Below are 15,977 nucleotides of genomic sequence, written 5' to 3' on the forward strand. Positions count from 1 at the left end.
TTATGGTTATGAAAATGAATTTATAGACTTTTTTTTTTTTTCCTAACTACATTTTTCCAATACTAAATAAAATTGTAGAGTGAGTAGAAAACTTACTTTTCTCCATCCATGCAATCAACTTCAGCAACAAAGGAAAAAACTGCAGAACACATTGTCAAAGTTATATAAAGATATATTAGATGGCACTTTAATCTTCATAGAGCTTTCCACCCATTTATTTATTTATTTATTTTCTGAAGGTATTGGCTGTCTCAAGTCAGCTTTCTCCCGTAGTTAAATATTTAGTATTTGTATTTATTTAGAACATAATAAAACTCATCAATAGAATAACAACAACAACAAGCAACTCCTTCTCTGCCCTAAAGATGTACATGGAAATTGGGAATCACATGGCTTTAATGGGACAATAACACGTGAAATATGACCAATTATTTTCAAAAAATCTAAGTATTAAAAGATAACCTATCACAATTTGATGCAGGAAAAAAGAGCTGACAGAAATAAAACAAAATGCAGTCAAAATGATTTTGAAACTTCTTTCCCAAAACTAACATACTAAATCTGATACTACAATTTATTTGTTGACAAAAGATTTTGTAGATCACATTTCATACCTGAGGCAGTAAAGTGGAGAAGGAAGTTAAGAGCTTTTTCTTGTTTGCATTCAGAAAATCAAGAGTTGCTTCTGCAACAACTGGATCTGCAAATTCACTGCAATCAACATTAGAATGAGATGCATGTATGCTGATAATCAAATTATTATATATAAATTAAAAGCACTTAAAATAAAGAGAGATATTTATTACAAATACCTATCATCAAAGATTATTTCAATTGCATGGAATTAAAATAATGTTTTTCAAAATAACTTTAACAAATTACAGAAAGGCATGTAGTTGTAGTTATGGCCAACAACAACAGTCACAGCCAATGCTACCATGGGTTTGATTAAAATAAATAAGTAAACAATTTGCATCAAAATTAATAAGTAAATAAAGAACAAGAAGAACTTGAACCAATAGGTTAACAAATAATAAAACCAAATGCATTTGTCATAACTCCCAATACCCGAAACTAATCATAACCAACCTTAAACAAATATAGCAACTAATAGAGAAATTTGCATAACTTGTATCTAAAAATCCAAAAATCCACACCAAAATTTGCACATTCAGGAAAAAATACATAATAATTTCATCAATCCAACAAATAACAATTCTACTAACAAATAATAGCTGAAGAAATTAACAAAAAGTAGCTTCACAAGCAAGACTTCATGAACTACTCAAAAATTAAATTTTGTTTTCAAACAAGCTCTGGAGGCTTGAAATAAAGGTGAGGAAATGTTTCTTGGAACAAAGAAGTTAGCTGGAGTGTGAGATAAAGAAGCTGCAGAGATAACCAGGAAGAAAGTGGGGTGGAAAAAGTTTTTGTTGTACTGCCATTGTTATTACATATAACCAATATACACCATATCAGTGATATCTATTTCAAAGGTGATTGCAAAACCACCACACCATCTGGGATGGTAGTGGAGGCACACAATGTAACAGCAAAAACGTTACATGCTAATCATTGTTCAAAACACTTTAAAGGAATTCTCGTGGTCTAGATATTTAGTCATCCAGCAGAAGAACAATTTTTTATCACTATCATTCAATTCCAGCTGTAGGTCCCTCGTTTTCTAAAGGCAACCGAACAAGTAAATGGATATAAATTATTGATCCAAACGAAAATTAAAAGCCTACACTTGATTCTTAGTAAAAGAGCCACAGAGAAGATTTCAAATATCTATCAAACAAAACATGACTTTAACTCTACACATTTAAACAATAACCGTAAAAATATCTGCATCATTACCGGCTCAAACATGAACGAAAAAACGTCTTTAGACTGGGATCAGCATCATGAAGAACCACCTCACCAAAATCAAGAAAAAATTGAAGAATGGCCTGATTAACAACAAGAAATAAAAGCCATATGACCAAACAGTTAGAGGTACCCACGTTGGTAATTGATATAAAATATGATAATAGAGATTAACGTAATCTCTCCTCTCTTTTTGTGTTACCGTGCAAGATTGAACTTTGACAAGAAAAGGCCAGGTTGTCATTAACAAAAACAGGAAAAAGAAAAGATGTTGCAGAGAATTGCACCCAATCAGTGTGTAACAACAGAACAGATACATCCAAATAACAAGTACTTAGGTATTATTTCTTTCAATTCTTATTATCATTCTAATTTTTCTGCTCGAGACTGTTATATAAAACTCATACTCAGTGGAGTTTTGAACTTACTTAGGAATTTCTTTGCTTCTCTATGAAGTCTTGTTTAGAACTTTTCCTATTTGGAATAACAAATCCTAACAGATCATAAAAGTGATTATATTAGGCTCTTGATAGTGGAATTAGGAATAACAGCAACTACTAGACTTGTCCTCCATCACCTAGCAGATTGTTCTCCATAGGAAAATAAAAAACCCTTTCTTACAAATTAATGAAAGGAAAGTTAATCCACCGAAATCCCTATCTATAAATTAGTTCGAAAAATAAATTAAAAAGAAGAAAAATCTCTTGCGGAATAAGATAAGTTAGTTGCTTCCATTTACCTCCACTTGTATACCATGCTAGAGCCAAAGAAATCCCAATAAACAATGTCGACTCGAGATTGATATATATATTTCTAACCACTATAGAATTTCTAAAATGAGAATCTATCGATTCATATAATCAAACACATAGCAGGCCCCAACTAGTTTGGGACTAAGGCTTAATTGTTGTTGTATATGATCAAACACATGTGTCTCAACGCATGAATGCCTGCCCAAGAATTTACAATACAAAAGTCCAGAGTAGTCACAGACTCATTTAAAGCTCAAAACTATTATATCTAAAATGCAACTTAAATAAATTACTTGTCTGTTCCATAACTTCATCAACACCATTTCAAAATCAAAATTCAGAACTCAAAAAAAAACACTAACCAGTAAGAGAAGTCCATAAGAGGACTTAGATTGAGCAAGCGAATTAACAGAGCGTTGAAATAGCCTATTAATTTGAGGATAAACCCTAGCCACCAAATCCTCAGAATTCTCTTGCTTACACAACTCGTATAATCTTTTAATCTATTTCAAAAACAATTAAACAAACAAATGATTAAACTAATCTCAAAGCCAACAAGTAATATAAATGAGTAAAGAGAGATAAGCTTACAGATTGGAGAAGAGAAGGATCAGAGGCAGGGTCACTGGCCAAATTGGAATCCCTGGCGCTACTGGACAGAGTTCGGAGATAGAATTCCCAGTCTCCTCTGTCTCGATCGGCCATTAATTCAATTGTATGTTTGATTTGGATTTGACTGTTCAATTTAGATTGATGATGACTATATGAGAATTCAATTCTGATCTTATTTTTATCACAGATAAAAATGCTTTGGATATTTGCAGAAATAAAGCAAAAGAGAGTACACGCACTCCGCTGGTCTATGTCTCTCTCAATCAGACAATTACACCTACAGTAATTAAACGCACCGTTTCATCATCGTTGGTCGAGACACAACGGTGCCGGTCGAGCCGGTTGACTGTTGATTGCAGGCCGGTCCAAACCAGATCGGGCTCAAAAAAGGTTACCCCAGCTCAACGGGTGGGTCGAGGAGATCCGTTAACAGTTACAATTCAAATTTCTCAAACAGAAAGGCACATACAATACAACGTTGTCTTCCTGCAGCAATAGGATAGCATGTAAAATTGTCGTTTAAGGATTCGTTTCCAAGCGAACGACATAAGTTCGTCAAACGCCGTGGCTAACCTTTCTTGCTTCGTTTAACTTAATCGTCGTTGAGGATTAGAACTTTCCCAAACCAGACCAAGGCTAACATCAAGAAGCTACTCGGAGAAGCAAATACGCTCATATGATTAAAATTTCCCTCCATTTTCTAAGAACCCCATTTTCTTTTTCTATTGACGAAATCCCAAATTTTTCTTTCTTTCTTTCTTTTCTCATTGATTTATCAGATAGCAAACGCTTCTCACCATCAGGTACCTATATTTTTAACCTATTTCTTTTTTCTTTTTTTTTTTTGACAGAAAACCCATTTCGTTAATTTGAATTCTCTAGTTTTATTGATTTTTTGCATTTTGATTTTGAGGGGATATGGTTGGGGTTGCTTTGACTATATTTTGCAATTAATAAATAAAAGAAATTGACAAAAGCCTAGCAATTGTAGAAACTAGAAAGGATGCCAAATAGATTAAGCAATATTAGGGATAGTTACCCATGATTGTTTTAATAGAGGGAATAAGCAAGTTTATCAATCTTTGGCTGTGAACAATATTACAGAGAGTTTGCCTGCAAATTTTGAGGAAAATGGGTATATTTCAGTTTGGTCTGAATTTTATAAAATACCGGGAATTTTTGTATTATCTGATGTTTAATCTTATTTTATTAGGGAGATTCTACTCTCATTTCACTACTTTCAAACCATGTCAATACTGCTGAGAATTGATTTTGTCACTATATCCAAACAAGCTTTACTCTTATATTTAATTTGACTTATTATGAACAAACAAAGGAAATTTTGTTTCATATTTAACTATGACACTGTCAATCCTTCTTAATATTATATGCATAACTTTTTTACTCAAACAGGTTGTGCGTTTGTGAAATAAAATCTGATCTTTGTAATCACATGAAAATCTTAATTTTGCGTTCTATACATGGTTTTTGTTCACAAATCTCATGATTATGCGTTTCAATGCCTTATTTTAGGGAGTGGTAAAGATTAAGGAATTATGGATGATTCTTTTTCACAGCCAAGATCCAAAAGGCAGAAGCTTTTCATAGGACAAGACGCTGGTCGTGGAAAAGATATAATCAGCAATTTACCTGATGACATTCTTGGTTGTATCCTTTCTTTCCTTCCAACCAAAGATGTCATAAGAACTTCAACATTATCAAAAAGATGGAAACATCTCTGGATTACCGTTTCTGACCTTGATTTTAAGAATAAGCTGGGGTGTAACTGCACAAGTAAGCAGACCGTGGAGGTGCGCTACAGCTTCTTGAAATTGGTGGACAGTGCACTTCTCTTTCGCGAGCCTTATTGTATAAGAAAATTGCGTTTGGAGCCAAGGATGCCTCTCAGTGGATTTAGTGTTAAGTCTTGGATGTTTCGTGTTACTATGTGGGTATGTGCTGCATTGAAGAACAAAATTGAAAAGCTTAATCTTTCGTTACATGAAGTCATCTTTATACTGCCTGATTGCCTTTTTGCATCCAAGTCGTTGTGTAAACTGAAATTGACAATGTATTGTGTTTTGAGGGTTCCTGGTTCAATTTGCTTCTCATGCCTTAAGACCCTACATCTTAAATACATAACATTTGAGGGCGAATGGTCCACCCAACTGTTTTTGTTTTGGGTTGCCCTGTCTTAGAAAAGTTGATTTTATACAATTGTGGTTGGAAGAATATTAGAAGGATCAGCATTGCTATTCCTTCTCTGAGGACATTGATTATTGATTACGACTGTTCATACCCTGATGATTTTCTTGATTGTTGGTTGAAATTAGTGCAGTTAATCTCACATCTCTTAACTGCACAAATTACTTAATTTTTGAACTCTCTCTTTGTAATCTATCATCTTTGGTCTATGCATATGTTGATGTTCAACTTTTCGGAGCTCTACACAACCTCAAGCTGCTTTACGTGCTCTAAAATTGCTTGGTGGACTTCAGAGTGTAAAATCCCTTACACTTTCGGATTATACCCTTGAGGTACATTAGCTTCCATTTTACTATAAACATCTTTTTATCCTATATCTTTCTTACAGCAAATTCCGCACGCAGAACCTTTGTGGTTCCTTGATTGCACTGATATTTTTTTTTTTTTTTTCCTTTAGTGTCTCTTATATGTGGCAAATATTGAGGATCATTTGCCAACATTTGATAATTTAACCCGTTTAGAAGTTCAACTCTGGTGTTCTGATTCTTGTATCAAAGCCCTGATGGATCTTCTGCAAAAATCACCCAATCTAGAATCACTGAACTTTTTTTAGGTGGGAACCCGATGCCAAAGTTCTAATTGTTTTTTACATATTGTTATGTATATTATCAGTGATACGAACATATATTTGTTGTATAGGAGTTTGACCCAAACATCTGCTTCATTGGGGAAGGAGGGATATCGAGTAATGTACCTCATTGTTTTAAGCACAGGCTTAAAACTTTTTCATATCAAACTTTAGTGGGAATGCCGCAGAAATACATTTGATGAGGTACCTGCTTGAGAATGCAACTGTTCTAGAGCGTACAAGAATCGTTTGTGTACAGATGTATCAGAAGACCCGAAGAAAATAGAAGAGATCAAAAATCAATTGCAGAATTTCTCTAGGGTCTCAGCAAGTTGTGAAATTGAAGTATTGTGAAGCTGGTTTTATGAAATTCTATTCTGGTTTATCTACTTCAAAATCTTGAAATCTTGTGCTGGTTGTGAAGTTCATAATTGAACATTCTTGGCAGCTCACTCGATTGAGTAGTTGACTGCACCTCTTGTTATGGATCTGATGATTCTATCATGTATTTTTACATACTGATGCGTTTATTTCTCTGAGAAATTTTTGGGGAAATTAGTGAAGGTTTCGATGCAGCAAGAAATGGACTGCTCTTCACTGATAGAAATAGAGATTCAATTTTGAGGAATGCACATGCTCTGTTTTAAATAGCTATATGATTAAATCACAAAAATAAAATTCTTGAGTATTTTATTGGACTATAATTGAGGTAGTAAATAATTATTTAATTTTTTTTTAATTTAATTGTTTATGAAAAGAATAAATTGTATTTTTATTGTTGTTGAACAATTTGCTTTGATGTTTGATAATGAATGTATTTTTAACAGCGTGTATGCATGGCTTTATTTTTTACGGCTTATTTTAGAGGTATCTGACGCCTCCTTATCATATTTAATAATTGTCGTTGAACCGGTTTGTAATATTATTTATGTTCCATAATATTTATCGTATTTAAAAAAATAACTTGTTCTAAAATACTTGATATGTTTGTGGTTTTCAAAAATAATAAATGTTTTTTTTTCTATGTTGATTTTTTGTATATGTCTAATAATTATTACTTTAATTTAATGATTTTCTTAGATAATTAGTATTAAATTAAGTGTAATGTAGTAAATTTACTCAATAATTTATTGTAATTTAGACAAATTTAATGATTTTCTTAAGAAACGTGAAATTCTAAATGTAACAATTATTATAGAACAAAAGTATATATACGACATTCGTATTGTAAGAGGATTATCGACCTTCAACATCTTTTTAGCAATTACTCTCTCTGTTCTATAATACATTAATACTTGTCACATTTAAAATTTTATATTTTTTAAAAAAAAACCATTAAATTTGTTTAAGTTACAATAAATTATTGAGTAAATTAACTGTGTTATCCTTAATTTAATATATCTAAACATCAAATAATTATTGGTCAAATACAAGGGTAAATATGAAAAAAAAAATTTATTACTAGTTGAAACCACAAACTATATTTTTAAATGTGACAAATTTACGTAATAGAGATAGTAATTAGATGTGTATTTGTAAACTTTCTCTCTTTCTCTTTTAAAATCTTAATTTCGATGTAAATTCTTGTTTTACCTTTTTTCCCCCTAAGAAGTTGGATTTTTTTGTTTTTATTCATTCATTCATACAAAGTTGAGGTGATAAATGATTGAAAAGTTAATTTTTGTGCAAATTATATATCTCAAAATAATAAGTTTAGGGGCAAATAAAATAATATTATTTTTATATGAAATGAATAGTAATTTTTAAAGAGCAAACTATATAGTCGTACTTTTATATTTTGTCGAAATTAAATACTCTATTTTTATATTTACTTTAAATACACTACTATATCTTGTATTTTAGCCTAATATCCTTTCCCGTCCAATTTTTGCATTTTCAGCAAATAAATCAATATAAATTATCACAGTACGAAGAAAGAGGAATTAAATATATGTCAAAATACGAAAAGAAATATTATATAGTTATACAACTTGGAGAGAACAAGTTTCTTTTTTTTTTTTTTTTTTTTTTTTGGTAGAGAACAGGTTCATACCTTTTTGCACTTCCAACAAACAAGTTGATGCTTTTTTGCACTTTCAACAAACATGTCCGCATAGATCATGACGGTCAAAAAAAAAAAAGAGAGAGAGAGAAATCAAATACGGGTCAAAAGAGAAAAAAATAGAATAAAGTTTAATTTGATCGATGAATTTATTTAACAGGATTAAAAGGATTAAATTTGACTTTTTGAGTCAATTTAGCTATTAAATTTATATAAAATTATTAAAAAGATTCATTTTATTTTTTAAATAAATTTAACTTTTAAACTTGTTTTGATTTTTATAAATTAATAATTGATTTAATTTAACACGATTGATTTTTTTTCATATATTAAGAATACTCATATCAAAATTTTCTAACACTTATAATATAAATTTAAAATCCATAAAAACATCATGTCTTGTAATATAATAAATTTATAAACATGCATTATAATTTTAATTTATTCAATATGAAAAATGCATAGATTTCATAAGTGATAACCTAGTAATAGAGGTTAATTTTAAAATGTTCAAATTAATATATATTTATAAACTCAAAACCATCAATTAAAGTAAAGAGAGATACAGTACATATCGTATATCATTTTCCTATATTTTATAATTAATTAATTTTCTAATAAATTAGTTAGATCGATCCCAATTATAGTTTTAATAAATGTCTATATAATGATCTTTACATTGTAAGCATAATAAATAACTAGATATTTAATTGACTCAAAATATCAAATATGATTTTTTAAAAATCATTTTAAATAAGTTCAGGAATTAAATTGACTTAAAAAGTGAAACCAAAATTTTTAATCATTTTATATAAAATTAAGGACTACATTAATCTAAAAGATTGAATCTGACATTTTTTATCCTGCTAAGCAAGTTCATAACCAAATTGGCTTTTATTATTATATATATATATATATATATATAGAGAGAGAGAGAGAGAGAGAGAGTTATAGTTATAGTTATACAACTGAGGGAACAACTTCATGCTAGACTCATATTAATTTCAACGGGTAGGATTACACTCCCAACCTCCACCCCCTTTTTTTTTAAAAAAAACATTTTTCCCTTTTAGATTAAAATTAGATCAAGCACGCGGATTTCTTTTTTACTTAATTATTGTAAATTATAAATTATATTAGATGTTACTTTTTTTATTGTACATACGAAAATAAATATTTCTAAAAAAAAATCCTACAACTTCAAAAAACGAAGAAGTAAATAATAAATAATAATAAAAAAAAAATATATAATATATATATATATAAACTAAAATGGGGTAAATATATAAAATACAAAAGTTCTAGACAAGAAGTATTAGTTAAATTATTTTTGTAGAATTATAAATTTGAAAAACATACTAAAAAAATCCTATCCATAAAGATGATAATAATAAATATATAATTATTATAAATAAATGGATACAAAAAATTAAACAATTCATTCTAAACTAAAAAAAAAAAATCAAATATTTAAATATGAATATGTTAATTATTTTAAATTTTTAAGTCATCTAATAATTCAAACTTGAAAATAGATATAATAATTATTGTTAATAAATATTAATTTTGAAAATTTGATTCCTTAAATATAATTTTTGAATATTTAGATAAATTTAAATTACAAGAATATTGTTTTAACTACAAATGATAAGGTATTTCAATTCCTTTTTATTTCTTAAATATTTATTTATAAAATTCTTTTATTATTTTAAAATATATTTATTGAATATATATATATATATATATATATATATTATATATATCTATATTATATATATATAAATGCAATAGTAAAGGGATTTCTCTTTGATCTAAATGGCAAATTAATAATAATAATAAATGATAATAAATTAATAAATAAAAATTATATTTATTTCTCTCCTCAATTTATTAATTGTTATCCAGGTTTAGTGAAACTCTCTCAAAACTCAAAAATTCAAATCATATCAAATACTTGAATGTATACAATATAACAATAAAAGCATATATTATTATATTAATAATTACATGAATTAAATATTATAAATAATCAAAATTTCCATATATATATGTATATGAAGCAATAAAAAAAATTTACAGTTTTATACCATTTGCTAAAAATAGAATACATTTAAAAAATACATAAATAAATTTATATTTAGTTTTTCCTTCATTCATCTCCATCAACATTATATTTCTCATACCTGTAGCATATGACAGATAATAAAGAAAATATTATTAAATAATAAAAAAAACTATAGAAAAGATTAAAAAAAAAAAAGAGTTAACAAGAAGAAAATACAATAATATAAATAAATAAATAAAGCACAACCAAAACTCAAAGAATAAAAAAAAAAAAAAGAAGGAAATCACTGTAAAAGAAAATAAAATAATTGGAATTGATTAATATGAATATATCATATATATATATATATAAAAGAAAAAAATTCAAGGAAAAGTTTCAATTTCAAAATTCAAAAAAATTCAAATGTAATAAAAATTTCAGTTTCAAAATTCAAAAATCTTAAAGAATTAAATATTTAAAATTTTAGACATGTGTATATATTATTGATTATAGGAAAGAAATGTTTAAAAATTTATAAAAAAAGAAAAAAGGAATACTCAGAAATGAGAGTGTCAAGTAAAATTTTTGAATTTTTTTTTGAATTTTTGATTCACGATTATATATGATGACAAATTTCCCTTTCATTTTCGAATAGTTCTGTGATGCCTCTTTTTTCGCTTTGAGTCTCTCTCCATCACGGCGCTCTTGTTGTAGTCGCTCTAACTCTCTCTCCCTTAACGACTTAATTTCACTCATGGCCGAACGGAACCCTAGTTTCTGAAGAACGGATATCATTAACTGAAGGGGTTGAGCAAATCGGCCGAAAATCATAGACGGCAAAGAAGTTCAAATACTCTTAAGGTTCTCCTTTCTTTTTCCCCTTGTCGAATTGAGATTTTTGGTTTGTGTAAGTTATGAAAAAAAAGCAAACCCTAACAACATCCACACACCAAATCGACTCAACCCACTGACTCAGAGACAGAGTCTAGAAAGCCTTCTAGTTCGTTTTAAATCTTTTTATTCTATAGCGAATTACCTTATTTTATATATTTTTTTCAATTCTCTTCTCATTGATTGATTTTAGGAGCTTGATCGAGAGAGTGGAATTTGGAATTATAAATTAATTATTTTTTCTGAAAAATGGTATACATTTTCCCTCAATTTCTACAGCAGCTTGCATTTGCTCCCAGATTTCCAAAAGAAAATTAGGGTGCAATTGCAACAATTCGAAAAGCTCAGGGTAGTTTTGATTATTGAACTTATATGATTTGATCAGATTTAAATGGAAATTTATGTTTTTTTTCCATGTAACTCTATGACAAAAGAAATTAAGAACTTTCCTATTTGAATTCTTTTCTATGGTTGAGTACTTTATCTTTTTCAAATCTTATGATTACTGCATTTGAATTTTCCTTTTAGGCAAAGACAATGGACGTTGCTATTTCACTGCCTCTCAATAAACAGAAACTTGCCATGCGACAACATGTAACTGATGGGATGGATATAATTAGCGTATTACCAGAAGAGGTTCTTCATTACATCCTTTCTTTCCTTCCCATGAAAGACATTGTAAGAACATCCTTATTATCAAAGCGATGGAAATATAAATGGAAATCAAATCCAAGATACGATTTTGATGCAATGTCAGATGATTTTAAGAATAATCGGAGTCAGGGGATGGAAATGAGTTTGCAGCGTTCTGTTCATCAAGTACTTAGCTGTGATAATAGTGATTGTATTGAGAAATTCCGCCTGAGACTGCGGGGTTCTGTTATTGAATCTGATGTTTGTCGCTGGATATCTAATGCAGTGAAACGTAAAGTTCAAGAACTTGATATTTCACTACGTCTAGGAAAACGATTTCCTTTACCACATATTCTTTTTACCTCTGAATCATTGATAACATTGAAATTAGAAATGCGTTGTGCTTTACATATTCCTCGTTCCATTTGCTTCCCTAAGCTTAAGAGTTTGTATCTTTCTCATGCTGTATTTGAGGATGAAAAATCTTTAAATCTTCTGTTTTCTGGTTGTCCTGTCCTGCAAGAACTGGTTATTTACTGCTGGTATTGGGAGACTGTAGAGAATGTCACAGTTTCACTTCCAACGCTTAGAACATTGACTATTTATTATGACCCTTTTTGTCCAAAACATTTACTTGGTTGTGCGGTCAATATTTCTGCAAGAAATCTTATATCTCTTCATTGCACGAGTTGTTTGACAATAAATTTTTCTTTCTGTGACCTATTTTCCCTGGTCGATGCATATATTGATGTTCCTTCCTTGTGGCCATCCGAGGGGCAAAAAGTTGCTCTTTGTGCTGCAAAACTACTCCATGGAATCTTGAGGGTTAAGTCTCTTGTACTAACAGAGCATGCAACTGAGGTAGTTAAGTTTCCTAATCTCGTTCTTTGAATCATTCACCTAGTAGAGATTTATGTAGGTTCACATATGCCTGTGCAGGTGCACACACATACACAATGCATATGAGGACATTGCATAGACCTACTCAACTCAACCAAAGCCTTAATCTGAAACACAATAACAATTGAGAACTAATATTCTGTCCTTATTTTTTGTGTCAAGGTGCTTCGATATTTAGAAAATTTCCGAGCTCCTTTGCCGATGTTTTCCAATTTGACTCATTTGAAAGTAGAACTGGGATGGTGCGATTATATTGATACGAGGTTGATATACTTTCTTCAGAAATCACCTAATCTCAGATCTTTGGAAATTCCTGAGGTAGGTTTTGAAGAGTGAATATTCACTTGCTTTGTGGTTTTCTTTCAATACTTGGATTGTAAAGAATTTAGGAAGTTCTGAGTTACTTTCATTCTTTTTTGTGAATAGTTTTGTTTACTGTGCAGGGACACAAGCCAAGAACTCATTTTAATATTGTGCCACATTGCCTAACATCGTGCCTCAAATTCCTTAGAATCTCATATTTTAAAGGGGATGTAGGACGAGTGAAATTTCTTGAATATTTTGTCAAGAATGCAGCTGTTTTGGAGAGGATAACTTTTTTATGTTCTGGAGACTTCTTGGAAGATTTGGAGAAGCAAAGGGACATCAGTCATCTGTTACAATTAAGTCGTGGAGGCTTAGCAAGCTGCTTGATTGAGTTTATTGATGGTTGATTTCAAATCTCAATTAGTTCGTCTCAATATTTGTAAATTGACTATGTTTTTGTTTGCTGTTTACACTGGAGAACTGCTATGCTTGAGTTTCTGGAAAATTGTAATTCTTGCTTCTATGACGTGTAAAGGTTGATGTATGAATCTGACATGATCGTGATCTGTCTGACTTAATCATCTTCTTCAAAATTGAATGTCGTTGATTTGCTATGCAACAATTTGGACCAAGGAACTTGCTTTAAGCCCAACCCAAAACATTGATTACAACATTAGGCCCAATCGGCCCAAAAACCCACCTCGGACACAATACAGGATAAGAAAAAGAAGTATATACCAATAAAAATGAAAATATTTTAAGAGCAGGATTTTGTTACTGTAACCAGTGAAATCTTCCTGGGTTTACGAACAAATATTATTATCTCTGGCTTAGAAATATGTCAACGGCTTACCCTGCAGGAGGAGGGTAATTTGCATTACCACAACCCCAAACCCAACCAATTTACTTTGCTCACATGATCATTAGTATTACATCCTAGTAGGTCCTTCTCACGATCCTCGCTCTTTTGCATTATATATGCGCATGTGAAACTCTGTGTGTGGAAATTTTGATTTTGCATTTTTTTTTTTTCTGATGTTGGATGTATGTTTATCCTTTTTTTCTTAAGGGAGATGCTGACCCTTCACAATGGGGACTTGAAGAAATGTTCTTTCGCATCATATGGCATGTGTAACTGTTTATTATGTGTGGAAAATTTGATTTTGCTTTTGTTTCTTTTTCTTTTCTTTTTTTCTGTTTTTCTTTTTGTCTGATGTTGGATGTGTCTGTTATCTTTTTTTTCAGGGAGATGTTGACCCTTTAAAGAAATGTTTTTTTCTAGTGGGTTTCAACTTTCAATTTGTGTTCAATGCTAAAAGAAAGAAATCGTTTGTCAGTCTTTGCAAGTTTCGGGGAATTTTTAGATGTTCTCTTTAATTGTGGTGTTTTCTTTTGTTTTGTCAATCTCAGAGTAAATGGATATAAACTTTCCAGTGACCAAATATCAGCACCGTTTTGGAGGTCACAGTGTTGGGGATAATGTGGACAGGATCAGCGAATTGCCTAATGAAATTCTGAGTCATATACTCTCATACCTTAGTACAAAATCAGCTGTTCAAACAAGCACTTTGTCAAAAAGATGGGAATACGTTTGGACATCAACCTCAAATCTTGATTTCTCCGATCAACTTCCTTTTCCTTGGGGAAATGCAAATGATTTCGTAGTTAAGCTCATATCCTTCAAGAAATATGTGGATAGACTGCTCTTTTATCATGAAGGGTCGGTTGTACAACAATGTTATCTGAATTACTATACCACACAAATTTCCCTTATATATATGCGTGGGTTTATTCTTTGATAATGTGTAATGTTCAAGAATTGATTCTTGAAATTAGTTATGAAAGAGTTCAAGAACTGCCTTGTCAGCTTTTTACTCGTAAATCTTTAGTGGTTTTGAAAATTACAGGCAGGTTTGTCCTAGAAGTTCCTACCTATGTTTGTTTACCATGCCTCAAAATCCCGTCTCTTGGTGGTGTTGTGTATGTTGATGATGCCTCAGCATTGAGGCTTTTTTCCAGCTGTCCTGTTCTTGAAGATTTAACAATTACAAGAAGGGAATGGGATGGTATACAGATTATGAATCTTTCTATACCTTCACTGAGAAGGCTTTGCATTGATTCCAATCTTCACCATGATCATTATAAGTACATGATTTTTATTAATTCCAATCTTCACTATGCTCATTATAAGTACATGATCATTAGAAGTTCTTGTCTTTCCTGAGGCAAGTTTTGAGATGGTATCTTCTCTTTTGAAGTCTTAATCTTTTATAACTTCAAAATGCCTGACTTTTTAAGTATTTTCCTGCTCAGGGACTTGTGGTGCCTAAAGAGAGTGGAAGAGATTTTTATCGCTTCTATAGGCATCCGCTAGAAACTGTGCCTGAATGTTTGCTTCTGCATCTTAAAACAATTGAAATTTTCAAATTTGTGGGACTTCCGGGAGAGCTTTATCTTGTGGAGGATTTGCTGGAGTGCGGTGAAGTATTGGAGAAAATGATAATTCACGGTTATGATTATGGTACAAGGCCAAGAATGCAAAAGAAAATGCAAGAAGAAGTTCTAGTACTTGTGAACTTCTTTTCACCATTTAAAGTTCTATGTTTGCTTCATCTTGAGAAAGAATGTCAAGTCTAAAGCCTTAGCAATTGGTAAGTATCTGTTTTTGCCCTTCATATTTTTCGCGTGGCTTGTTTTCTGTAGGTTGTAATGTCCTCAATTCCTCATGAATCTTTCAAAAACATATTGTTTGGAATATATATTTTCTTTTTTCATCCTCTTTTATGTTTTTGAGTTATATAAGGATTTGCTTATTTAGCACATTGCATGAAAAGCATAGTAGCTTATCATGTTTAACTTGTGTTTATCATCCTTAACTGGCATTTTTTTCGATTATTCCATATGTTTTGATTATTCCGACGTACCAACTAGTTAGAGTTATGAATTAAATTGATTCTCTGTATTCCATATTCATTTTATTTGCAAATAGATTTACTTTGGCTATTATATATCATATTGCCAATGGTCGGTCCATTTGGGGGTATTCCAAATTTCATGTTTGGAATATTTACTTTT

The 15,977-nt window shown here is 30.6% G+C and overlaps 3 protein-coding genes and 1 pseudogene across 3 annotated transcripts; 3 read left to right on the plus strand and 1 right to left on the minus strand.

Moving 5' to 3' along the window:
* Nucleotides 1–96: 96 nt before the first annotated feature.
* LOC149492268 (uncharacterized) lies at nucleotides 97–3,470 on the minus strand (the record flags this gene model as incomplete). The annotated part of the gene is made up of 5 exons (XM_089716774.1): nucleotides 3,213–3,470; nucleotides 2,984–3,124; nucleotides 1,861–1,952; nucleotides 615–711; nucleotides 97–139 (listed from the first exon to the last, which is right to left on the minus strand). Coding segments are annotated over exons 1-5 (487 nt in total), but the record flags the coding sequence as incomplete, so codon positions are not given.
* A 182-nt stretch (nucleotides 3,471–3,652) lies between these two features.
* Nucleotides 3,653–5,779, plus strand: LOC149492269 (F-box/LRR-repeat protein At2g42730-like). Its single transcript, XM_089716775.1, is given in 4 exon segments — nucleotides 3,653–4,036; nucleotides 4,767–5,403; nucleotides 5,549–5,700; nucleotides 5,703–5,779. Coding segments are annotated over 3 exon segments (843 nt in total). The 5' UTR covers nucleotides 3,653–4,036; nucleotides 4,767–4,789.
* A 5,028-nt stretch (nucleotides 5,780–10,807) lies between these two features.
* On the plus strand, nucleotides 10,808–13,480 carry LOC149492270 (F-box/LRR-repeat protein At4g14103-like). The gene is made up of 4 exons (XM_089716773.1): nucleotides 10,808–11,033; nucleotides 11,592–12,557; nucleotides 12,759–12,914; nucleotides 13,040–13,480. Exons 2-4 carry the CDS (start codon nucleotides 11,601–11,603, stop codon nucleotides 13,307–13,309), a joined length of 1,383 nt encoding a protein of 460 aa, XP_089572899.1. The 5' UTR covers nucleotides 10,808–11,033; nucleotides 11,592–11,600; the 3' UTR covers nucleotides 13,310–13,480.
* An 837-nt stretch (nucleotides 13,481–14,317) lies between these two features.
* LOC149492271 (F-box protein At4g09920-like) lies at nucleotides 14,318–15,539 on the plus strand (annotated as a pseudogene).
* The last annotated feature ends 438 nt before the right edge of the window (nucleotides 15,540–15,977 follow it).

This window comes from Jatropha curcas, unplaced genomic scaffold, assembly GCF_041381405.1.
Source record: "Jatropha curcas cultivar XTBG-Jc1 unplaced genomic scaffold, XTBG_Jcur_1.0 HiC_scaffold_22_pilon, whole genome shotgun sequence".
Lineage (NCBI taxonomy): Eukaryota > Viridiplantae > Streptophyta > Magnoliopsida > Malpighiales > Euphorbiaceae > Jatropha > Jatropha curcas.

What these genes read in the sequence shown, in the direction of transcription:
- LOC149492270 (XM_089716773.1), top strand. Translation starts at nt 11,601, where the DNA reads ATGGACGTTGCTATTTCACTGCCTCTCAATAAACAGAAACTTGCCATG. An exon ending in TAACAGAGCATGCAACTGAG is followed by an intron (nt 12,558 to 12,758) that starts GTAGTTAAGTTT and finishes TTTTGTGTCAAG; the next exon opens with GTGCTTCGATATTTAGAAAA. An exon ending in GATCTTTGGAAATTCCTGAG is followed by an intron (nt 12,915 to 13,039) that starts GTAGGTTTTGAA and finishes TTTACTGTGCAG; the next exon opens with GGACACAAGCCAAGAACTCA.